Genomic DNA, 26,873 nt, shown 5'->3' with positions numbered 1-26,873 from the left:
TCAATGACATTCGGCGAATTATGACATTAAAGCCGATCAGCCAATCAACATAAAATGCTAATTATTATCCAATACCAATCAGGCCGATCAGATCGGTGTTAAGTCTAGTCATTAGCCATTATGGACTCAGCTACTTGGTAATATATTCGAACCTTGACTTACAAGTGACCCAACCTACGAGTTCTTTGTGATATAAGCCGTCGTTCAGCCAATTTTTTGGTTTTGATTTACAATTAAAAAAAATAAATAAATAGTTATGAGCACAAAATGTTGGCAGCAAACCTCACAACAAGCAGCAAAAAGTGAATGATTCTTCAAAAAATGTGCTTGCTTCAAACTGTTTATTGCCATTCTCAATTGAAGTTTAAACATAAAACAAAGAGAATTGCTTGTATATAACCAAACTATGACTTACGAAAGTCTTCCAGCCTAATGCTAACACACAATGCAAAATGCCATTGAGGGGCTAACAAAACTAGCATCAATGTTGCAGTAGTTTTAACCCTTTAAGCAATGGATATTTGAACACAAACGATGCAGCAACACATGTGGACAATTAATATAAAAATAGTCACAGGCATATATTCTTCATCGTCTGTGAAAAATTATGATTATTATTGCAGCTTACTGAGTCACTTAGTTGTGAAACTCCTGTATGCTTATTATGTATGTCTATATAATACTGCCCCTTGGTAGACAAGGTGTGCACACCAGAAGGAGCACCGTGTCAATGGGCCTGATGCACAAACTGTTTAATACTTGACATTCTATTTAATTATGTTATTAATATATGTTTTTATAAAGTACAATACTGTAGAGTGCATTTTTTTATTATTAAAAAACACATCAAATACAAAAATCTAAATGATGTCATCAATTAGTCGACAAAGCAATGAGTCCCTTTCCTATTTTACAGTAGATCAGATTTCCTGATCTATGATGGTATCACATTTTTCCTCCTTTTTAGTTCTGTCTGAATTTGAGGGGTGTTTTCCCCCCCAAATTAAGGTTGAACTGTAGCTTGTACCACTTTCTGTGTTTTTTGACTTCATAATCGAATAAATATGGAGACAGAGGGCATGCACAATGCTCGCCTGTGTCTTCAACCTGGTGTTATGCCGAACTTCGCAGTTGGTACAGCTGCTGGAGCTGAAAGGCCGAGTGTGCGTGTTGTCAGTCAGGGTTCAAGCTCGCAAGTGTGTGTGTGTGTGATGGCGTCCCACAGGGCGGCTGACAGGAGTGTGTGTTGCAGCGGGTGCAACAGGTGGAATGGCGGAGGGTGACAGAGCGGTAAAGAACACAGCTGTCAAGCCGCTGAGGGATGTGAATGTTTGTCTTTTTGCAGAATAGTTTTTTGTCAGTGATTTTTCTTTTTTTCTTTTTTTTTTTTACCGCAATGTAGCGACTCTGCTTGGTTAGTGTCTGTGTGCGATGGGTGTGTGGGTGTAAAGAAGGAGTCGCTCTGAGACGCCACTGCGCTCATCCCACATAGCGATCATTCCTCCCCGGCTCGCATGAGAATGAAGAATAATGCCTCGCATATGAGTCTTGTACAACAAAGACTTCGTAACCCCCTTCACTGCGGTGTTTGTGTACGTGTGTGTGTGTGTTAGGGAGGCTAAAATGCTAAAGAAATTGTTTTGTTTCGTTAAACCTGTTACCAGCTTATTTATGCAGTACAAGTGATCTGTACATCTTATTGTACCTGATCAGATTTGCTGTGCAGCAGGTGAGTCGAGAGCAGTTTTTGAGGTTGTACTTTTTTTTTTTTTTTACAACCTCAAACAATACTTCCAAAGTACCACCCTAAGGATCTATATTAAAATACAGTAGGGTCAAGTGTTCATTAAAAATGAGGAAGAGGGTTTATTCCAGAAAAATATACAGTGGTGCCTTGAGACTTTAACATATTCCTTGACCACACTTGTAACCCAAAACACTTGCATTTCAAATCAACTTTCCCTTTGAAATGAATGGAAATGCCATTAATCTGCTCCAGCCTCCCCAAAAACCCAACAATTTATTTTTTGCAATGTGTTTATAAAAATATAATAGCACTCAATAGTATTATACTTTATAAACACATACAGTTATGACATAATTAAAATGAATTAAAATGAATTCACTGTGATTGTCTGGCGACCAGTTCAGGGTGTAACCCGCCTCATGCCCGAAGATAGCTGGGATAGGCTCCAGCACGCCCCGACCTTAGTGAGTATAAGCGGTGAAGAAAATGGATGGATAAAATTAATTCATGAATTTAAAAAAACTTTTTTTTGTCACACTTTCGCCTTCAATGCTAAGTGCTGCTCATTCTGGTGTGCGCGCCTTGGCCTGAAGCGCACTCGTATCACACATTTCTGCTGATATTTCAAGCCAAAGTTGGCTAAAGTGACAGCTCATCTCAAGGCACCACTGTATTTAATTAGTTATTTTGAAGCCACTGTAAAATTATGCATAGTTTGAACATTAACACCGCACCTAAATATAGGACTAGTACGAGTACCACGAGACTAGCACACTTTGAGAATCACTTGTTTAGTGTTCTCATCCTGTTGGCTTTTGTTTATGAGGCAAATTATTGTATTCATTTCTTTGTAATGAAGTGGAACAGTACGTGGTTTAGGAGGGGATGTGGAGAGAGAAGCGAGAGACTGAAATGACCAATGACAAAAAACAGTAACAATGGAGAAAATAAAACAAAATGAAACACAGTAACATCAATTGTAACCTAGTTGGGGAGCCTGGGAATGAAAAAGGAGAAAAGAGAAAGCAAAAAGCAATAATAAAAGACAACAACATTGTGTTGTCTTTTCAAACCATTATATATCATCATTTCAAGGATTTTTTTTTCTTTACAATTGCCATATTTATGTGCGCTCAGCAAAACAGGCAACAAAACCGTCCCACTGCTCTCGGCATTTCTCACTGCAACTTTCCATCATTCCAGCCTGATCCCATACTGTTGCCTTATTCGCATTTACATTCCACAGCTGATTAGTGCAGGTTGTGACTAGTGGAGACAAATAATAAGCCTACAACTCGGGCTGCAACTAACGATTATTTTAATAATCGATTAATCTGTCAATTCTTTTTTTACAAATAATCGATGACTTGGACTTAAAAAAAAGTCCCATCCCTTTATTAAAAAAAACTGTACATTATTTCAAATTGGCAGTGCAGAAAAGGTACAAACGTCGCTTCTCCTCGCGACTAGGGTCACGGCCGTGCTGGAGCCTATCCCAGCTATCATCGGGCAGGAGGCGGGGTACACCCTGAACTGGTTTCCAGCCAATCGCAGGGCACACATAAACAAACAAGCATTCGCACTCACATTCACACTTAGGTGCAATTTAGAGACTTCAATTCATGCATGTTTTGGGGATGTGGGAGGAAACCGGAGTGCCCGCAGAAAACCCACGCAGGCACGGGGAGAACATGCAAACTCCACACAGGCGGGGCCAGGGATTGAACCCCGGTCCTCAGAACTGTGAGGCTGACGCTCTAACCAGTCATCCACCTGGTCCGTAACATATGTCAGAAAATCGTCAAATATGTTGATCATTCTTTTCCAAAGTAAAAGATTTGAAAATGCCTTATTTTGATGAAACATGAAGATCACCAGTCTGCTTTATTATTATCATAATAAATATAATTATTAATGTTGACTGTTGCGAGGCTGAAATTCCGAGGATTTTGACAATTTTAAGTTAAGCATGGTCTCTAAAGGATTAATCGATGATCAAAAATCTTTATCGATTAATTTGATAATCGAATAATGGATTAACCATTGTGCCTCTACCTATAACCCAAAAATGTTTGAGTCAAAATAAAAAATATAATTAGCTGCAGTCATGGTCTCTCACCTACAAATCCAAGTGATGTTTTTCATAATCTATATCCTACGTGGGATATTTTTGAAGGATTTTTTTTTGGTCATTATGATTGTTTGTTTCGACTGGGTAAGCAGTTGTGTTACCACAGCACTAGCTGGGGAGATTATCCTGTTGAGCGGATCCAGGCAAAAGGGGCCTCGCTGGGCGTGAATGTAGGACCGCGCTTGGGGTGTGTGAGTGGAGAGCTTTTGCTGAATTAACCTGCTGGACAGTTTTGACTTTGCGAGCGCCAAGCAGCACACTAATAATTTATTATGAAGTAAACCCAGATGCGGAGATTTTTTAAGCATTTAGTTCAAAAGTTGTTGACACTAAGTTAGAATACATCCCATAACCAATCAATACTTATTTAAAGACATTGAGCTAACTGTAAGACACCATCTTGGATATCACTTGGTTCAACCTCAAATCCTTCCAGGAAAATTCAGTGTGACAAATAAATAAATAGATAAATGGGTTTTAGCCTTGTTGCGTAATAGACTCTGAAATAGTCAGCGGGTCGATCCATTTACCCTGACTTAGAGGCAGTCCGGAGTTTTAAAATTTTCCAGATTTCATGAATGCAGCATGAAAACTGCTGAAGTGTTCTGCAGTGGGACCCAAAAGTGAGTCACAGGCCCATTTTGGGTGGGTCGCAGACAGCTAGTAAAAAAACAAAAACAAATAACATATTCCTAACCTGATTTTTACGGTACAGTGCGAAGGCATACTAAATTCCCACACGGAACGTAGTAGGAAAGTGACAAAAAAATTCTTAAATTAGTTACTTCCTGCCGGCAAGGTGGTCGACTGGTTAGCACATCTGCCTCACAGTTCTGGGGACCGGGGTTCAAATCCCGGCCCCGCCTGTGTGGAGTTTGCATGTTCTCCCCGTGCCTGGGTGGCTTTTCTCCGGGTACTCCAGTTTCCTCCCACATCCCAAAAACATGCATGGTAGGTTCATTGGCGACTCTAAATTGCCCGTAGGTGTGAATGTGAGTGCGAATGGTTGTTTGTTTCTATGTGCCCTGCGATTGGCTGGCAACTGGTTCAGGGTGTACCCCGCCTCCCGCCCGAAGATAGCTGGGATAGGCTCCAGCAGCCCGCGACCCTAATGAGGAGAAGCGGTAAAGAAAATGGATGGATGGATAGTTACTTCCTTATTCTCTAGCCACTAGTTTACTCCGTAAACAAATACAGTGCACCTCAGCCTATGGCTGGCAGACTTCATGGCCAGCAATATGCACAGCAAATTCATTTGAATCAGCATTTAAAAATATACTGTACATATGTTTTCAGAGGCTATTTAAAAAAAAAATCTTTATTTTTCTTACCTTCTATGAAAATGGGTCGTGACTTTGCAACAATAGGAAAATGCGTGCCCCAGGGTAACAACAGTTTTTTATTTTGTTTTATTTTTTATGAAAGGTGCCATCACAGAATGTGGCTTACAAAGTCAAGCGGTTTCCTGCCTTAGTCAAGCATCTAACTGATTGTGGCACTCTGTGTCACAGTTGGATCAATATCAATTTATTTTAGTTTGCTTAGATGTTTAGCTGTGTGGGTGGGAAAAAAGAAGCCACAGGAAAATATTTTGGAACATCAGGGAGCTCAGAAGAAGAGTGACAGTGCTTTCTGGGAGCTTCTGCTTTGCACATACCTGACTTCTTCTCCTCTTTCCCCAGTATAATCTTCTTTGAAGCCACCGTCCTTCCTCCACACGTAACTCACACTCATGTTTGGGCTTATGAGTGACGTCGCTGCTCGCCCTCCCTGTCCTTTTCTTGAGCTAAATGGACACGCTGGGGAGTCCGTAGGCAATGGACAAAGCTCCGATTGTACTGAGTCATGAGGTCCTTCTCCAGAAAGAGCTTCCGTTTTGGCCCGTTTCCATTTTACACGCACATCCTTAACAACATTGTGTCAAGAGCTAACAGGATGTCCATTTGTCGCTGGACTTCTCTGTGATTCCGCCCCATGCCTGCGTATCTCACTGATGTCAGTGTCAAACTTAATTAACCTCATTAATTGGCGCTTACATTCTGCACCTATAGAAATTCCACCTTAACAATTAAGAATGCAGACAGCTGCAGTGAAGATGGGTGAACTAAAAAGTCCCCTCTGGCCTTAATAACCTGCGATGGTCCTGCGTGTGTGTGTGTGTGTGTGTGTGTGAGTGTCTGGATGGTGATCCCTCTTTAATGTGGCTCCTCGTGTATTGACTTTGGGTCCCTCTAGCCCCCCTCCCTCCCTTTCCAGCTCATCTTCACACCAGGCGCCACTTTATTTGTTTTCCCGCCTGCGCTAACCGAATCAAACTCGCTTTTTTACAAGTTGCTATGGGCAGCTGTGGGGTAGTCATGACTTTTATGGCAATATCTAAGGCCCTGATGTGTTTTATATTTAATACAGAGCAGTCATTCAGTTATTTTGTATGATTAGATGCCTGATCATTTTCTTAGTGACTTTCCAAAACATTGCGGCCCCCATAATTTGCCATTTGAACTAATAGGCCAATGGGACTATTTCTTTTATTGGTCTATGGGGTAGTTATGATGATGATGCTTTGAACTCTGCCTCGCAACAGGTGGCTGTCCGAAAAACATGACATGACCAAGAACAACAGTCTGAGCAGTTCTGTTTATCTGCTAATAGAGAGAGAGAGAGAAAAAGTAACCACTTTTTCCTCCTTATTAACTTATTTGTACACAAAGTGGTGTAGGGATCTGCAGTAACATTAGTCTGTCTGTCGAAAAATGACTCCTGCGAAGCTTCGAGGCAGAGATTTTGCTTTGACTTTTTTTTTTTTGTCATTGAATTATTTGAGTTATTCGATTAATTGTTGCAGCCCTAATCGAAACCCTCCTCCACAAAAGTCTGAAGTTTGAATGCAGAGAATTGCATAGCTACCATATCATAATATGGTCATTCTCCCAAATGTGAACAGTTGTTTGTTCTGTAAATAAGTGTCCTTTTTGATAATTGCTAATGAAAAATGATGATGACAATAAAGTTCTATTCTATTCCATGGCACTATTTGCATTGATTGAGTTATTTTTCTTAGACTTGACGCCGATCTGATCGGCAGATCGGCTTTCATGTCGTCATTCGCCGATCCGATCACTAACGTCATCGATCGGCTCCGCACAAGAAATGTAACTTCGCGTCGCCGTCGCATATGAATCCAAAAGCTAGTTTATTTTTAGCCTTGTCACGTGTCTGACGGCCAATAAAGTTTTTTCAATCTTGTCGGTGAAAAAACACGTCGTCGTTGTGGGACTATTTTGCGGTGTCTCAGACAAACAACACGTAAGTTATTTGCAGTCTGAAGTACGTCGTGGGGAACGTCATCTAAATGCTTCAACACAACAAATTTGATCGGGCACCTGAAGAATATACACAAGGAGGAGCATGCCGCATGCAAGCAACGCAGCGTGGAAAAAAAAAAAGGAAAAAAAAGGAAAAGCCAAACGGACGCAAACTTTGGACAACACCCGTCCTTATAGTGAGAAAGTTAGAGTAAGCATGTCATTAACAGTATTTATTGAAGTAATTTAATTGCAATAAAGTAATTTAATTACAGTAAGTAGGTGCCACGGTGGACAACTGGTTAGATCGTCTGCCTCACAGTTCTGAGGACCGGGGTTCAGTCCGCCTGTGTGGAATTTGCATGTTCTCCCCGTGCCTGCGTGCACTCCGGTTTCCTCCCACATCCCAAAACATGGATGGTAGGTTAATTGAAGTCTCTAAATTGCCCCTTGGTGTGAATGTGAGCGTGAATGGTTGTTTGTTTAAGTGTGCCTTGCTATTGGCTGGCAACCAGTTCAGGGTGTGCACCGCCTCCTGCCCGATGATAGCTGGGATAGGCTCCAGCACTCCCGCCACCCTTGTGAGGATAGGCGGCTCAGAAAATGGATGGATGGAATTACAGTAAGTTATCACCCATTATTTCTGTCATGTAATGTTGATTTGACCTAAACTTATGTCAGTGGCCAATCCTTGAATCCCTCCTTGATGTTTTAACTGTTGTCTAATATGCTAGAGAATAATTTGGAGCTGGGATGGGCTCCAGCACGCCCGCCACCCTTGTGAGGATAAGCAGTACAGAAAATGGTTGGATAGATGGATACAGTACTCAGTATACAGTACACACAATGTATACAATAAATGAACAAGTCATACAGTACATAAGTATATAGAATAAATGAACCAGTCATGTAAATGACACATTGCTTAATCTTGTGATTGGATCGGTGATCGGTTATCGTTTTTTCAACTTCCTGATCGGTGATCGGCCCCAAAAATCCTGATCATGTAAAGCCTCATTTTTCTTGCCTTTGTAGTGCTCCCCTGCCAACAACGTCACACTGGTGGATTCCACACAAGCAGGACTGCACCGTCGAGCCAACCGACCTCTCTTTTCCACCCTCACCTGCCTCGGACTACCTTCCCAACCCTCGAGCATCCACCCCTTGCTCCGTGGTCCCCTTCCCTTCTTCCCACCACGTCTACGGAGTGGGTGCCGGCTCCCTCCCCCAGGGCTGGGAGCGAGGAGCTGGGGGACGTGCTAGACAAGCCCTTGGAGAACGATGCGGAGGGCGTGTGGAGCCCCGACATCGAGCAGAGCTTCCAAGAGGCCCTGGCCATCTACCCGCCCTGTGGCCGCAGGAAGATCATCCTCTCTGATGAGGGCAAGATGTACGGTACGCCCCGCCCCTCTATCCGTTTCACTTTCCGATGTATGACGAGGAGTATTTGACACACGTGCACGCACACTCTTTCGCCTTCTTCTATTTCCTGCACAGCTGTCACTTCCACTCGGTCCCTCAACGCAACACATTGTCGGCCAAACCCTCACCAGCAGATGCTCAGTCTTTTCCTGTGCAAAATATCAGAATCCAAATCCATGCTAGTTAACTGAGGCTCGGAATCTGAAGCCTATTGCGATTGTATTTAGAAAATGTTCTGGAACAAATGACAAACTGATGAGTTATAAGGCAGGGTAGTTGTGTAGTGGTTCACATCGCTGACTTTCATGCAGCTGGTGTTGAACTGCGACCAGACCAGGGGTGTAGCTCCCATTTGGCCCCAAGTCAACTGGGATTGGGCTCCAGCTCCCCTGTGACCATGAACATGATAAGCTGTATGGAAAATGGTGGCCAGATGAAACTGAGGCATAGGATGATGATGTGTTGTAAGACATGTGTATTGATAGAAATTTCCTTGGTTGAGAAAATTACCAATCCAATTTCATCTTGAATAGTTAGAATTCCGACAATTTTCTTCTCTTCGACATGAACTGCCTTGTTAAGAAGAAAGGCAGCAAAGCCAACTGTAGCAAATTAATGTAATTCCAGCCCACGGATTCTTGTTAATGTCAACTTGTGACATTTAGACCAGCAACTGAAAGCACTCGCTGCAATGTGTACCCACTTATTTGACCAGTCTAGTGAACATCACTTAATGGTGTTGTCGGTAAAGTCTTTATTGCAATTTTTACAATGTAGCTATTTAGAAGGGGTGTAATGTTATGCCAGAAATCCTGGTGAGGTACATACCTATGTTTTAAGTTAATGGGTTGTTCACATTTGGTCGATTCATAATAACCATCCCTAGTTGCATGTTAAGCAGAGACAATGGAGCCCAATTGTTTACCCTAAAACGCCTCAAAGCAGGTGCACTTCCTCCCCAGCTCAGTCCTAAAATAACGAATTGCGCTAAAAGCCCTGAAAAATATTCAGGATAACTTTCCTTTTAACTTCAAAGAATCTGAGCGATGCCACTGCTTGAACAGGTGTCTGCAAAGGTAAGCTGGCATTCCTCCATGATGCCGCTGAAAGACGTTTGCTCACAAATGGCATTGGCACGGCATGTCCTGTGGTGTCTCGGACAGATCCGGGTATTGGAAAACACGTTGGACATAAGTATTGGCGCTACCAGATGAGCTCTGTCATCGCCTTGAATTGTGACAGTGCCAAACCGCTACTTTAACTATTATTGTTGCCAGCTTTAGTTGACACTTAAACCCTTTTAAGCCACCAAGATCACCCTTGTGACGGTGATTGTGGGTCCCTTTTTACCACAGAAATGAGAGGTTATATGGGCAAAGTGTGGTGAAAAGTTGGGGAAAAAAGTGGACCCGGTTGGGGGGGCGGGGTGACGTACACCAGGGAGCGCATTGGCCTGCCAGGAATGGCATGTGCACTTGGTAGTCCGGGGGTTCAAGGCAGCTCAGCTGTAACCCTAAACCAGAATAGATGTTTACCCTTTGAGCGCCTGAAGGGGAGGCGGGGGGGGGACGACGACGACACACACGCACAAATAAACACCAAGGTGGACAGTGGTGTCTTGCACGGCCTCGGGGCCTCAGCACAGCTCTCTCACACCTGTCCCCTCAGTCCACGGGTGCTATTTCGGGGATTTACCTCGTCCTCACCTCGCGGTTTGAAAATCATTCTCCCTCTCCATCTCTTTTTACTTTTTCGGCAAAGACATGGCCACTCCAATGGAAGTCGAAGCAGGTGATTTACTGTAAACTTTCTTTTCTCTGAACCAGACATGCAGGTCAAAATGAAACTGAATTGGGCTAACTTTTTATATCCTTTTTCATCCACACACAAAAGGCATTTTAGTTCATTGAAAATGTGTGTAGGGTTTGTCAAACTCTAGACAATTTTTTATTTACAGTTGTTTTGGGAGTGGGGGTATTCTTCACATGTAAGACTCTCCTTTTTCTTGATTTTACATTATTGCTGTCGTCCCTTACTGGGAATAAGGGGTAATATATTACCACCTGCTGCTTTGGTATACACTTGACTGTCTGCGAAAGTGTTTTCTATGGTCAGTTTTTTTTCCCAATCCCAGAATGGTGTAAAACCCGTAACAACATTCTGTATATAGGGGCAACGGTAGAGGGTTAGGGCTTGGGGTTGTGGGTGATTGTTAGAGACACCTTGCCTGTCTATTAAGGTTAAGAGGTTAGGGATAGGTGGTTAGTGTTGGATTTAGGGTTAGGGGACAGTTTAGAGTTATGAGTTAGAAATAGAAAGACACAATGCCTGTCCATTCAGGTTAGGGAGATAGGGTTAAGGTTAAGGTTGGCTGTTTTAGTTAGGGACACAGTGCCTGTACATTAACTCATTCACTGCCACCTGTTTTCACAAATATATACGTCATTGACAATAGATGTTTGGATTCTAGTAGATGAATACAAATGTCTACGGCAGTGAATGAGTTATCCATCCATCCATTTTCTGAGCCGCTTCTCCTCACCAGGGTCGCGGGCGTGCTGGAGCCAATCCCAGCTATCATTGGGCAGGAGGCGGGGTACACCCTGAACTGGTTGCCAGCCAATCGCAGGGCACATACAAACAAACAACCATTCACACTCACATGCACACCTACGGGCAATTTAGAGTCGTGAATGAGTTAAACTTAAGACATTCTTTCCTAACCTTTAATGAGCCGAAGTAGATATTTTACATGAGAAAAATCTTACGGCACACCACCAAACAAAAATGTCACAAAAAGTAGATATACTGAAATGATGATCTCATCTCACTTGCAAATGAACTTTGTGTAAAATCTGGACCTGTTTAGTTGAACACAAAGCTAGAGTTTTCAAAGTAGGTACATAGTTTGGAGCCCCTGCAGCTTTACAGGTGTTTACTAAATCACCAGCTAAGGTCACCAGTGGCCAGCAACTCACGTCATTCAAGCAGCCACAATCAATGCAAAGCCACTTTGTAGGTCTTTAGTGTTGATCATGTTGTCGCAGCGTCGACTGGTTGTCATCTCTCTGGTGGCCAAATTAAATGTCTATTAGGCAATGAGTTGATTCTCTTGAAAAGGTTATTTGGTGGCCTTCCACAAGCTATGTATGGACACATAGACAAAACAGAAAAGTAAAAATCTGTCTGTTGGCTGAATGCGACATACTCTAAATTTTAGGTCAAATTCCCATTGCGGAATGAATGCCATTCTTTGGTGCAAGTATGACATTGAGTCTCCAAGCAGCAACATTGAAGGAATGTGTGCTTGTATCCATTGTAAATTCCGTAATTGAGTGGTATGTTTTCAGTACATATACCCCATATATTTGCCACATTTTTCCTGGCCCTTGAGCTCATTACTCAGCAGGCCTATTTGCCGGCTTATCAGGGACGGTGTTGAGGATATTGTGGTGGTTCAGTGCGCCTGTGGTAATCCGACATGCGTCTGCCAAGGAAAATATTTCCTGCCTTGTGTGGCTCTCAGCAAGAGATGAGCCCTGCACTCCGACTGTAGGCCTCATGCTGGAATAATGGGGGTGAAAAAAAACCCAAAACAGTTGCTTTTAGTACAGTGCAGACTAGTGTGGAATGTGGCATTGAAAATTATATTATCTCCCCATACAACTGTTACGGCAATTTGTATGCCTCAATTCAGTGTGCGTATTTACTCATTGGGCAGGGTTAAATCTTATTACATCCTGTTTGATGCAGCTGTTTGGTTTTGTCACACTTGATTCGTTAACAGCTGTGAGAGCAGCTCTTATCCAGGATTTTGATGGTTCTGTTGATGTGGAAAAAAAAAGGGGGAGGCTTTCATTGCTGTTGTGAATGAAGTCAACAAAGCTTCCCCGAATGCTGACAGGATTTTCACACAGTTTCGCAAACAAAGAATATGCACACACCGAAACATTATCCGACTAAGCTTTGCTCGCGCAGCCTGTCATATTGTTGTCTTTTTGTGCGCCGATATAAATATGTTATATGGCTCTCAAGGGATTCTCATTGAAAATGTGATGTAAAGGTCAGTGGAACGCAACAGGGATTCCCCTCAGTTAGGTGTAAACTTTGCCAGTCCAGTGAGAGATTCACCGGCAGTCTTGACCTGGGCACTTTTTAAATGGTGCCTACTGAGCAAGAACATCAGACATGGTAGTATGCAATTACTGTATATATTGTATAATATAATAATGTAATGTAATGTACAACCCCAATTCCAATGAAGTTGGGACGTTGTGTTAAATATAAATGAAAACAGAATACAATGATTTGCAAATCATGTTCAACCTATATTTAATTGAATACACTACAAAGGCAAGATATTTAATGTTCACACTGATAAACTTTATTGTTTTTAGCAAATAATCATCAACTTTGGCTTTTTTGGAAAGTTTTGGAGCGATAAAATACTGTCTAGTACCTGTACTATTTTACTACGAAGCCACGCTGTTGTAACACATGCAGAATGTGGTTTGGCATTGTCTTGCTGAAATAAGCAGAGGCGTGCATGAAAAAGACATTGCTTGGATGGCAGCATATGTTTCTCCAAAACCTGTATGTACCTTTCAGCATTAATGGTGCCCTCACGGATCTGTAAGTTACCCATGCCATTGGCACTAATACAGCCCCATACCATCACAGATGCTGGCTTTTGAACTTTGCGTCCATAACAGTTCCGATGGTTCTTTTCCTCTTTGGCCCGGAGGACACGACATCCACAATTTCCAAAAAGAATTTGAAATGTGGACATGTCGGAAAACAGAATACTTTTCCACTTTCCATCAGTCCATCTTAGATGAGCTCGGGCCCAGAGAAGCCGGCGGCGTTTGTGGGTGTTGTTGATGAATGGCTTTTGCTTTGCATAGTAGAGTTTTAAGTTGCACTTACGGATGTAGCACCGAACTGTATTTACTGACATTGGTTTTCTGAAGTGTTCCTGAGCCCATGTGGTGATATCCTTTACATATTGATGTTGGTTTTTGATGCAGTGCCGTCTGAAGGATCAAAGGTCATAGGCATTAAATGTTGGTTTTCGGCCTTGCCGCTTACATGCAGTGATTTGTCCAGATTCTCTGAACCTTTTGATGCTATTATGGACCGTAGATGATGAAATCCCTAAATTCCTTGAAATTGTACGTTGAGGAACATTGTCCTTAAACTGTTCGACTATTTTCTCACGCACTTGTTCACAAAGAGGTGAACCTCGCCCCATCTTTGCTTATGAATGACTAAGCAATTCAGGGAAGCTCCTTTTATACCCAAACATGGCACCCACCTGTTCCTAATTAGCCTTTTCACCTGTGGGATGTTCCAAACAGGTGTTTTCTAAGTTAATAAATATTTGCTAAAAACAATAAAGTTTATCAGTTTGAACATTAAATATATTGTCTTTGTAGTGTAGTCAATTAAATATAGGTTGAACATGATTTGCAAATCATTGTATTGTGTTTTTATTTATGTTTAACACAACATCCCAACTTCATTGGAATTGGGGTTGTATAATATTACAATTATAAATCGACATTTCAACCCATAAAATGTAGAAGAAAGTCATTACTGGCTTGATTTTTGTACTCTTTGACCATTGTGTCATCATCTTGCCACCTTCAAATTAAAGTCAAGTTATTATAAACAAATAAATACAGTAAAATCTCATTGGTTCTTTATTGATTCTTGTGCATCCTGTCATGATTAACATGGGTGACAGATTGCCAGGGGATTTTGTGCCAGTTGGACACACTGGTGGTGGGTACAAACCACTGGTTGCCAGCCAATCACAGGGCACATATAAACAAACAACCATTCACACCTACGGGCAATTTAGAGTCTTCAATTAACCTACCATGCATGTTTTTGGGCTGTGGGAGGAAACCGGAGTGCCCGGAGAAAACCCACGCAGGCAGGGCCGGGGATTGAACCCCTGTCCTCAGAACTGTGAGGCAGACGCCCTAACCAGTCATCCACCGTGCCACCCCATTGATGGCAGTTAAATTCAAATATCCACTTTAACATGGAGGACTGGCAGTGAAGTCCGCTCACTTAATGTTAACACATAATGGGGAGGCGTTTGTAATGAATAGCATCAGCGTCGGTGTGTTATAAACCTTTAACAGCAGATATATATATTTTTTTAACAAAAACTGTGGAGCAACACATGTGGACAGATAATATAGCAATACTCACAGGCATTTATTCTTTAAAATTACTAATACTACTCCGGATTACTGAGGAGTTTTGACCAGCTGTGTATATCAGTATGTCTGTTTTATATTGCCCTCGGGTGGCCAAGGCGCACACAGCAAAAGAAGCAACTCCAGTCCATCTAATAGAAGCAAAGAAATGTGGCAAAAACTGTTAAAAAAAATGTTTTACATTATATTTAATTATGGAATCAGTGTATATTTATATTATAGATGGCTAATTTTGTTAAAAACATTACAGAAATTGTTGTTGAACGTATTAATGGCATTTCCGTTCATATCACTGGGGAAAGATGATATGAGATACGAGGATTGTGATTTATGAATTTGGTCACTGAATGAATTTGACTCATATCTCAAGGGGCGGCACGGTGGCCGACTAGTTAGAGCGTCAGCTTCACAGTTCTGAGGACCCGCGTTCAATCCCCGGTCCCGCCTGTGTGGAGTTTGCATGTTCTCCCCGTGCCTGCGTGGGTTTTCTCCGGGCACTCCGGTTTCCTCCCCCATCCCAAAAACATGCATTAATTGGAAACTCTAAATTGCCCGTAGGTGTGAATGTGAGTGCGAATGGTTGTTTGTTTGTATGTGCCCTGCGATTGGCTGGCAACCATTTCAGGGTGTACCCCGCCTCCTGCCCGATGACAGCTGGGATAGGCTCCAGCACGTCCGCGACCCTAGTGAGGAGAAGCGGCTCAGAAAATGGATGGATGGATATCTCAAGGATAAATTAATATAACATAACTTACATTTTTGCCAGGTTACACATGCTGCCACAATTTCAATGTTATAAGCCCTCAAACAGGGGATTTAATTGCTGGAATAATATTTTTTAAAGATCAGAACTATAAAGACAAGAAATTCAGCATTTCCAATAAGGTCCTAGCACTGCCAGTAATCGGGCACTAATAATAAGAAAAAATATATTTATAAAACATTACAAGAGCAGTAATTGAACTTATAATTAATACTCGTTGGCTCATAGGGCATCCACACAAAGTCCATCTCTAAGAAATACATCTTGAAGTATGACAGCATTATTTTTCTTAGCAAACTTCATCAGTCAGTACACAGTTACTAGTGTCATCAGGCTCCGAATTAAAGTTAATGTCATCCTCATCTGAGCCCTCTGTCTAAATAAAGTGGTCATCCCGGAAGACAAAGTCACATTTGAATGAGTCACACTTTAAGATTACAACTGCTTGGATTTTCATCTGCTGTTTGTGTGTCACAATGTAATAGATCTTGGTTGTGTTTAAACATTAGCCTTTTACAGTATCATCGTGAAACTGATGTTTGCTATCAAACCAGATTCTGAGGTAGGAACGTGTACAAGTACAATGTCAGGTGATTGTAATGGTAAAGAATGTACAATTCATCTTGAACAGAAAAAAAAAATCTTCCCTGTGGCCAGGTAACAAAAAATATTTTCTCCAATATGTCTTATGACACAGATTAAAACTGTCCATACGACAAAATCTTTAACACCCTTTCTAAATGTTTTGTTGCCAATATGGACCGGTGCTAAAGAATTATCTACAACTCAACAAGAAAAATGTGATCACAGAACACAAACACATTAGTTAAACATCCACAAAACTTTGGGTCACCTTTGACTGAAACAGGGCAGGGCTGACAAGCACTTACAAATGACAGACAGATGACATACATAATTAAGGTCATAAACTAAATTAGTTGCATCCCACACAAACCAGCAAGCTAAGGAGGATTCCAGATGATAGGTATTTCATTATTTATGAGGTGTCAAATACAGTATGAGTGTCTGAGTCTGTTGTTGAGAGTTACCATCTCGGTATTATTTATCGGGGCAAATCTTGAGGGTGAAGACATACACAATGCAACACCAAGTAACTATCTACTCTGACCGTTAGGGTTTAACTCTGAGGAAGTCCACACGCAGCTCTAAAATGGCTGCTTCAAACCAAAATGGCCAACTTCCTGGTTAATTCTGTGAGTAGGTTTAAAATTTCAATGTTATAGAAGAAGTGTCCACCAATTTCATGTCAATCAGTTTCACTTTCAAGGGGCCACTACTGAGTGAGTTTTAGGAGGGCTCGTGTTCAGGGCCCCTAAAATACATACATTCTCACCAGGTTCAATGCACAAAAAACAGCATTTCCAAGAGGACCTTCGCACAAAATCTTCTTTTCCGTTTGGCTTGTCCCTTTATGGGTCACCACAGCGCGTCATCCTATCTCCTACATCCTCCTCTCCAACACAAACTGCCCTCATGTCTTCCCTCACGACATCCATCAACCTTCTCTTTGGTCTTCCTCTAGCTCTCTTGCCTGGCAGCTCCATCCTCATCATCCTTCTACCAATATACTCACTATTTCTCCTCTGGACGTGCCCAAAACATCGAAGTCTGCTCTCTCTAACTTTGTCTCCTGTGACGAAGTGGCGACAGGCTTAAGCAAAGAGAAGTGGAATGTGGGGTTAACCTTTAAGGACTGCGAAAGTTTTAATTGGAAGTAGGATTGATAATTTTGGTCATGGGAAAAGGACCAATGAAGCGTGGAGAGGTCGTGGGAAGAAAGCCAGATGGACTGACCCACCTTGTATTTGGGTGTCGGGGAGCGATGACTGTCCGCGAGCTGTTTGTTGCGTGCAACGGACCGGGTCAACGCCGCCCGGACGTCGTTACACACCGCCTGGGCTCTCCGGAGGTGATCCTCAACGGCGGGAACTGGCACTGCCTGCTCCTTGAGTAACGGGGGTTGGTAACCGTAGCACGCCATGAACAGGGACATACCGGTAGCGGAGCTGGTGAGGGAATTGTGAGCGTACTCGATCCACGGGAGGAATGAGCTCCATAAGGAGGGGTTGCATGCAGCAACTCAGCGGAGGGCTGATTCCAGGGACTGGTTAGCCCGCAACGTCTCGCCGTTGGTCTGCGGTTGATATCCTGAGGACAAGCTGGCTGCTGCGCCCACCGCTTTACAGAATTGCTTCCAAACCAGGGATAAGAATTGAGGACCTCGGTCAGAGACAATGTCGATGGGGATACCGTGGAGTCTAAAGACATGCTGGACAAGGAGGTTAGCAGTTTCAAAGGCAGTTGGTAGTTTGGGGAGGGGTATGTAGTGGACACATTTGGAAAAGTGATTGATGATAGTGAGAATAACTGAGTTACCTTCTGAGGGAGGTAGGCCGGTAATGAAGTCCACGGCGATGTGAGACCAATGGGTGGCTAGGAATCGGCAAGGGACGCAGCAGACTGGCTGGGGGCAGGTATGACGACTTCCCTCAGGTGCAGTCGGACCAGGCTTGGACGAATTAGCGGGTGTCTTTGATGAGGCTGGGCCACCAGAAGTGCTTCTGGATAAACTAGGTAGTACGGGTGATGCCAGAGTGACAAGTGAGTTTCGAGTTGTGGGCCCACTGTAGGACGTCAGAACGTGGAGAATCCGGTACAAATCGGCGGTTCAGATGCTCGGTCTTGGGTTCTGGTTGGGTCTTTTGAGCATCCTTGACCACCTGCTCATTCTTCCACGTGGCTGCTCCAATGAAACAGGAGGAAGGAAGAATGGGTTCTGGTTCTGCTGAGCTGGAGGGGGTTGAATAAATTCGAGACAGGGCATCAGGTTTGGTGTTAGGGGGAACAGGGACGGAAGGAGAGACTGAAGTTGAACCGGCTCAGGAATAGTGCCCAGCGAGCTTGTCGGGGGTTGAGACGTTTAGCGGAACGGAGGTAAGTGAGGTTCTTGTGGTCAGTCCAAATGATGAATGACAGTTCAGTCCCCTCCAGCCAGTGCCACCATTCCTCCAGGGCCCATATTATGGACAGCAGTTCTCAGTTGCCGACGTCATAATTCCTCTCCGCAGGGGACAGGCGACGGGAAAAATAAAGCACAGGGCTGTAATTTCTGGGTCGTGGGGTCCCGCTGCGAGAGGGCAGCTCCAGCTCTGGAGTCTGAGGCGTCAACCTCCACCACGAACTGGAGGAGGGGTCAGGGTGGCGCAGAATGGGAGCTTTGATAAACAGGGTTTTGAGTTGACTGAATGCTTGAGAGGCTGCCAGGGTCCACTGAAAGGGGGAGCTGGTCGATGTGAGGCTGGTGAGGGGGATAGCGACCTTGCGGTAGTTGCGGATGAATCGACGGTAGAAGTTGGAAAATCCAAGGAAGCATTGCAGTTCTTTCTGGGTAGTGGGGATGGGCCAGTCGGTGATGCTGAGCTCTTGGGGGTCTAAACGCATTTACCAATTTGCATGGGCTCATTGGGTGCAACCGGGGTTGACGAAAAGGCAGAAGATGGTGCGGGGGGCGGGTGAGAAGCTGACGGCGCAGTGCTTGGAGTGGAAGGGACTTTACGCGAGCGGACCCTCCTCTCTTGTGCTCTCTCTCGCAGTCTGTTATCCAGACGGCTGGAAAGGGCGATGAAATCCTAGAGAAAGGAGGGCTCGTCCCAGACCGCAAGCTCATCCTTGAGTTGTTCAGATAGGCCGTTCGAAAAAAAATCCCCCTAAGCGCAGCATCATCCCACCCGCATTCACCTGCAAGTATATGGAACTCAATCGAGTACTCTGCTATTGATTTAGCGCCCAGAGTGACCGTGAGGAGGCGACGGGCGGCTTTTTGACCTGAACGGGGTGGTCGAAGACTTTGCGGACTTCGGAGGAAAAGGAATTGAATGAATGGAGTACCGGGGAGGAGTTGTGCCATAAGGAAGTGGACCATTTAGCTACTTTGCCACGGAGGAGGTTAGTGACGTATGCTACCTTGGATTGTTCGGTGGGGTAACTGTAAGGTTGAAGGTTGAAAACTAGGGTGCAGTTGAGAAGAAGTTGGCTACCAGTGCCTAAGTCCCCGGAGTAGGGTTCGGGTGGATGTACATAAGGTTCTTTGTAAGGAAAGCAGGATTGCTCGGAGACTGTGGACGCAGAATGGGTACTTACGGGGGGTTGAACAGATGTTAACTTTTCTTTTCTCGGGTGACCTGTTGCGAAAGGGTGTGAAGAGTTTCGGTGATTTCTTGCAAGGTCTTGTCCTGACGTCCTATATGGGCCCCTTGGAGGGTGAGAGCGTTCTTGAGCGCCTCCGGGGTTGCTGGGTCCATGATGGCCAAAGTATTCTGTCACGAATGGAGAGGAGCTGGACCCAAGAGCAGGCGGAGGCAGATAGGTTATGATGAGCAGTTTATTATGGAAGGTAATGGAGGTGGTCCTACGTGCGTTGGCAGGCAGTGGCGAGGACAGGCGGCTGGCTTCGCAGCGGGGTGCCAGGAATGACGTAGATCAGGAACACGGGGGGAAAACACTGAGAAGGGAGAGAGACACAAGAGTCATTAAAGGGAACGAGGAATAGTGTGGCTTACGTGAGGCAGGTGGGCCATGGTACCGCTTGGAGAAGCTGCAATACTTTGGCGAGGATTTCCGGGATCAGGCAGGCTTATATGCAGGTGGTGACGAGGGCTGATTGGTGACAGGTGTGCGGTATAGTACTGCAGGGCTGTTCATGACATTACTAATTGATTTATCGCAAACGTAACTTCATCGATTGAAGCTTATCAAGCTACCTGGTGATTCTTGCATCTTTGCCACATGTATGCGACTCATTGTTATGATCACCACATGACACTTGTCTTTTCAGAGAACACTTAGCTGAACAAACTATAGCGGGGGAAGGGAAATAACACCCAAGACATTCCATCAGCCTAAATGTAACCTTCCTGACCAGACACAGTCTGAGCTGTGGAAGGAAGACTGATGGCTGCCAGAGAAAAATAGCACTTTGGATATTTTTACATTATGCAGATGTACATTGTGGTCAAATAATCATCTAATACCACTGATTCATGTACCGATGTGTGCTATAAAGTTTCCCCGATTAATCCATAAAGGTTTTGTTGTTGTGCACAAACAAGGCAAAAGGCAGATGCAGAAGCCGGTGTCAGTGTATAGGAATGTCAGGAATGTACTGAGCAGGAGTGATCACACTGGGCCATTGATGCAGATTTATGACCTGCCTGGTCCAAGGTCCTCTGGTGGTGGACACCAGGGTGTGCCTTTACCAGCCCCATCTACCTACCCAATGACCTGTACCAAAATGAATGACTGAATGGGTCATTTTGGGCCTTGTTCACCCCAGGGACACAATTTGAGGTGGATCACAAGTCTTAACTGTTCAAAAGCCAGGTTTTTGTGTTATAAAAAAATGAGAATGATATAAATAATTTCAAAATGTTTTCCACTATTTATGTAACCTAACATGTGCAACTCAATTGAACCTTTTTTTTTATTTTTAAATTTGTATTTATTATTATTTTTTTTATATATAAATCTTTTCGAGACAGGAAGTTAAAATAATGTCATAACTGGGATATGACTGTGTTTCGAATTAACCAATCACACTCAAACTCCCCAAAATTAAATTGGAGTCAGCACACACTTAAATTAACCCTAAATAAAGTCCAGTTGTTCTAGTAGGCTTTTTCTTTGTATTTTGCTTTACAGCAGCAGGTTGGTTTTGTGCTAACACTGACTGCTAGATCAAACTGTTCATAATTCCCTCCACCTTGTCTATGGCGCCATTTGTAGTTGCATAATAACAGCCCCAAAGCATGATGCTGGCACTAACCATGTTTCAATATCAATATGGTGTTATTTTGGTGATGAGCATGTGTTGCGTTTTTGCCAAGCATCCCTTTTGGAATTATGTCCAAAAAGTTCAATCTTGGTTTCATCGAAACTTAACACATTTTCCCACATGTTTGGGAGATTTTGTGATTGGTTAATTCTAAACTCATCCACATCCCCATTTATAAGAGGGTGTGTACACTTGTTCAACTTGAATTACTTTTACTTCCCCTACTGAGAATATTTATTTATTTTCCAATTAAGTTGTAATAGTGGAAAAAGGTTTTGAAATAATTTATCTTGGTCTAATTTTTTTTCATATGAGAAAAACCTGGAATTTGAAAAGGGGTGTGTAGAGTTTTTAAATTCACTGTATACACTGAATGCAGATGATTTTCATGTCAAAAACATATTCAGACATAAACTTGGTCTTCAGTAACGTCCTTTGGTAGGGTCCACCTTTATTTTGTGTTCTGATGACTTTTGCGATGTATATATGTTTATATTTTATTTGTGGTTTTTGTTTGTTTGTTAGGTAGCATGATTACACTTGGATTAAGAATTAGGATGAAGTAACTAGCTAATTTTCACAAACATTTATGGAGGGTTGAGGCATGCATTCCATTCAATTTTGATTTTTTTGTTTCTTATTAAAATACAAGAATGTTTTCACATTTTCCTTTATTTCTTAATTGGAAGTGACTGTAGTTACCTTGATTGATGTGCAAATCGAGAAGTTTGGTTTACCGATGGTTAGTTGTTATTTAGATATGATCTTTTCACTGTTGTAGTCTGCTTGCTTTGAGGGCAATGACCACCAGATCCTGCCTTTGGAGTTATAATGGAAACAGGTTTACAGTGTATGGTGGTTAGCAGCCATTTTGTAATGTGCATTATTGCCACCTACAGAAGAGGAGTTGAACGCATTAGATATGCGCAAATTGAAGCTCTAATTTCATGCATACCCTTGAGAAACCCCCTTCGCAGATGCCGTGATACTTGTCAAACTGCAGCCTCGATTGGCACAAGTCATCCGTCTGGCTAATTCTCATCAGATGATCTCATCATTGAGTGACTGACTCGCTTCTGATCTCGTGGGTGTGATGGAAAGTATTTTGAATGGGTCCTTCCCCAAGCATTCGCCCAAGGAGTGGCAGAGCATTTGATACGAGGACCAAATCGACACATTATTATAATTTTACCATCTGAACCACAGATGCCTATTTGCCTACTTTTATATTAATTCCAAAAGAATAGACTAGCTCCCAGTTTTTTTTTTATTTCAGTGTTTCTTTAAAAACCCACTGAAGCACAATCTTTGGTTACAAATTAGCTTTTTTTTTTTGCACGTATTTACGATATTCATCATTTTACAGCATTTCCATTTCCATCCCATGCTTGCATGATTTATCGCTGGGTAATTCGGTTTCCTCCTGCATGTGGTGGCATGAAAAACAAACACTTAAAAAGCTACAGAAGAAGCAAAACACCACCTCGTCTCATGAGATTTGTTGACATCTCGCATGACTTCATGAATGATGAAGTTTAGTTTTTTTTTCCAGAACATTTTGACTGAACTCCAAATTTGATCCCTTTTGGGAGGTTGACTTTGAAGGCTCCACAGGTCTGGTCTCATGAATCATATTCCTGATTTTAAAACTTGTGCATTGCGTGCAAGGAAGACGAGGCCGAAGGTTGATCGTTGTCCTCCGGTGTAACCAGAGCCTCTCAACGTGCGAGAGGGTGAGCGGGGGTGACTCTGGCGAGGGGAACAAGGCCAAGATTTACTGTGGGCGTTAAGGCATATTCCATAAACATTGACACACACACCAGCTGCCTGGCAGTGTCACTAGACTGGCCCCCTTTTGGTGCAGTGGCCTGTGTTGTCTGTCCTGGGTCGGGTCCCGAGGATCTGATAGCTGCCGCGGTCACCACCTGCTTCGCCAGTGTGAGCTGTCTGTCATTAATGGAAGTGCACTGATCCACACCCGCTGTGGAAGTACAGGTGTGGGCTGTCACTCTGACACTGAAGCAGGCCTTCACAGAGGCACGTGTACTGTACAGTATATACCAAAATTAACAGTCCAAACTTTTCCCTCTGAAAATCAAAGGATTCATGGGTCACTTTGAAATGACTAAATCACTCAAACTAAACCATCAAGGAATTATATATTGTTTATACAGTATATTATGGTTATTTTGAAAAACTTCTATATTATAGCTTAGTGTGAAAGGTGATGAGGCAATTTTGGGGTGACCCACGGCCCTATATTCCACCTGAATAGATCCACGCCTCTACTGAGCAGATCACCATAGTCACAACCAAAGCAAGCACAATCTGTACGAGTAAACTGTCATTTGTTAAAGCAGGTACTTAAGAATCATAAATGTGATTTGTTCATAAATCAGACATTGATATGGACCAGGAAGTGGCGGAAATGAGTTTTTTTCTGAAATGTCTGAATTATCTTTATTCAAAGAGAAACATTTATACTATTGGAACAAATTATGTAAATTCAATTCATTTCAGTGGAGAACATTGGTTTTGATAAAGCAGTAAATTGTGTAAAAGGCTTGGTCATGGAACTTATTCAATGCGTAAGCAAGGTAACACTGTAGTTGAAACGTCAGCATGGGGCAGAAATGGTATGTCTTTCTTCAATTTTGCCATAGTATAGATTAGACATGTTAGACTTAATGTCATTCAAATAACATTATTATGGTCCATATACAGTGGGTGTGGGACGAAATATCGCAACTGTACTTTTTCCTGTTATTTTACAGTATTGATCCATAAATATCAAATATCGAGATGTCCTACTATTAACACTTTTTCCACACAAAGTTGGACCAAATATGATGCAAGTCTCAGTATTCTCTATTCACTACCGTTAACCAATGAAAACAAGTTTTATTTCAGATATAATACAGTGTGTCTGCTTAAACATTACAAACATAACATGAAAAGCATACTGTGGTAACTACTAAAAATAAAATTCTGAGGTTTTTAATTCATCCATCCATTCTCGACACCGCTTATCCTGTTCAGGGTCGCAGGGCAAATGTTTTTCTTCCAACATATAAATTATCGTACAGTTGCTAAATTGTGATACCATTGATAACGTTGCTGTTAGTACAGTTTCATAAACATTTTGAGCATACATTGTAGTTGTAGCGACCATACAGCTTTGGTTATACAAGGGTGAAATTGTCATAGTGTTCCTTTACCGAATCTTATAAGATTCCGCAAGTGTCCCTTGCCAATAAGCATGGTTGAATTATTCTGTTTTTCTGGGAAAATTAAAGCAAAGACACGTTAAAATGGTGATGTTTTAATTACAGGACGGAACGAGCTGATCGCACGCTACATCAAACTCCGCACTGGAAAAACGCGGACCAGGAAGCAGGTAAGTCCAGGGGGCAACGCCACTTGTGAGCTGTCCCTATTTCTGATCCCCCTTAGAAAGTCCGCCCCCGCTGAGTGATGCCCCTGACTCCCCGGGTAGCCAGCTGCCCGGCGTACAGATGCAAAGGGATTGTGTGTTGACACTGTTTTTGTTTTTTTTGCGCCCCACGGACGTGTTGCTCATTAGAAGCAACGAGAAGCTGGGGAATATGGCCATGTGGATAGGGTGAGGGATTTGAAACGCTATCCTCAAGTGCGCCATTTGATACGCAGGGACTGATGTAGGGGGGTAATGATGGATGTGGATCGAGAGAGACCCTGCTAAGTCATCTGGCACGGTCAGTGTGGCAGTGGTGATGAGAGAAGCAGCAAGGGACTGGAGATGGACGCTGGGGCAGATTCAGATTCAGATAACTTTATTGATCCCAGTGTGGGGAATTCATTTGCAGCTTCCAGGTCCAAATGCACATTGAGACTCAACAAACACCTAATTGGACAAGATCATAGAAAACGTGGCAAATAGATACATACGCTAGGGGACAGTGTGAGATAAATGAATAAAAGCAATGAGATAAAAGCAATGCAACACAATAAACCCTCAACATATGAAAGATTCAAAGAAAAGCAATTTGTTTAAAAAAATGGTGTCAGTGTTGAGCAGCCTATTGGCAGAAGAAATAAAAGACTTTGGGCCTGGTTTACTAAAGGTTTGCGCTTGCAAAAACAACCGCAAACTTTATTGCGATTGGAAATTCATCGACTGACCTGACCCACAGTCCAGGTACGACCTACCTACCTACCTACCTACCTACTACTTACTAACTGCTAACTAACTACTAACTGAATAGGCAATATTGGTGCGTAGTTAATTTTGCGTTTTCTGGGAAGAGCATATGCAAATAGATGAATTTAGCCTGGGTAATGTGATTTATCAAACCTGAGACAAAATGGGCTGGCTGATTTTGCGTCTCAAAATACTGCTTCTCAAAAACAGGTGCAAACCAGGCACCGTAGCACAGGCAAAATGGGAAGCGGCTGTGAGAACTTTTGCAGGTCGTGTAAACATTTTTGAAATGCTCGAAACAAAAATGATCCTGACATATCGTCTATTGAGCAATACAATTTTGGAGCTTCAGAATGAACTCAGGGCTGACTTGGAGCCAGTCACAAGAAGGAGTCTTGCCACATCAACTTTACACGCATTCATGGTGAGTTAAATCAAACACCTAATAGCTTTTATGCGAGTCCTGGCTTCCCCAAAATTATCGAAGCGTTAGATATGTTTGTATTTCCTCTTCCAATTACACTTCAAATTCCATCATCTCAAACTTCATTTTGTGCTTGCAGTACTCCCCCATATTTTCCATGGTGAAAACTATCAGCGCTACTTAAAGTGCAAAACCCTCTTTTTAATTCGGCTATATCTTATTAAATATACAGTATCTTAGTAAATTAGGCTATATCTTAGGCTATATCATGGCTATATCTTCGTAAATCGGGCTCTTGGAGTATATTTTTCTCCTCGTGAGGGGCATACAGTAATGCCGGACGGAGGGCATCAGGGCGAATTCTGTGGCAAAGATGTGCGCTTTTTGGCTAATTATTTTTGTGGCTGTCTCACCCACCAATGAGAACTCAAATCTCTCTGCATGACTCAGAGGACACTTTTACAATGGTTTTTAGGTATTTTTGGAACCAGTAGATATATAAAAAAAAAGGCTTTCAATTAAAGATGAAGAAAATTCTATAAAATAGTATCAAAGATGGAAGAAGAGTTAAAGTCCCACAAGAAATTAATTCCTTGTTGACTGCTTTATGACTACGGGTCTTAAAGATTGGACGACGCTTGCTGGTTTGACGGAATATCCATCCATCCATTTTCTGAGCCGCTTCTCCTCACTAGGGTCGCGGGCGTGCTGGAGCCTATCCCAGCTTTCATCGGGCAGGAGGCGGGGTACACCCTGAACTGGTTGCCAGCCAATCGCAGGGCACATACAAACAAACAACCATTCGCACTCACAGTCACAC

The 26,873-nt window shown here is 42.8% G+C and overlaps 1 protein-coding gene across 9 annotated transcripts in view; it reads left to right on the top strand.

Annotated features, from left to right (window-relative positions):
- The window catches only part of LOC133478059 (transcriptional enhancer factor TEF-3-like), a 51,957-nt gene that overhangs the window by 3,077 nt on the left and 22,007 nt on the right, over positions 1-26,873 (top strand). For 2 of the 9 annotated variants that reach the window (XM_061773601.1, XM_061773600.1), the window contains exon 1: positions 8,326-8,578. In XM_061773601.1, coding sequence (XP_061629585.1) covers positions 8,465-8,578 — 114 coding nt within the window. In that variant the 5' untranslated portion in view covers positions 8,326-8,464. Of the gene's footprint in view, positions 1-5,449; positions 7,806-8,218; positions 8,579-10,160; positions 10,397-24,781; positions 24,847-26,873 lie in introns of those variants that run through there. The other 7 variants (XM_061773599.1, XM_061773598.1, XM_061773603.1 and 4 more) reach the window with 7 other exon arrangements.

This window comes from Phyllopteryx taeniolatus, chromosome 5 (genome assembly GCF_024500385.1).
Source record: "Phyllopteryx taeniolatus isolate TA_2022b chromosome 5, UOR_Ptae_1.2, whole genome shotgun sequence".
NCBI classification, from domain to species: Eukaryota; Metazoa; Chordata; class Actinopteri; order Syngnathiformes; family Syngnathidae; genus Phyllopteryx; species Phyllopteryx taeniolatus.
The sequence above is the reverse complement of the archived record's forward strand: the minus strand, read 5'-3'. Positions and strand labels throughout refer to the sequence as shown.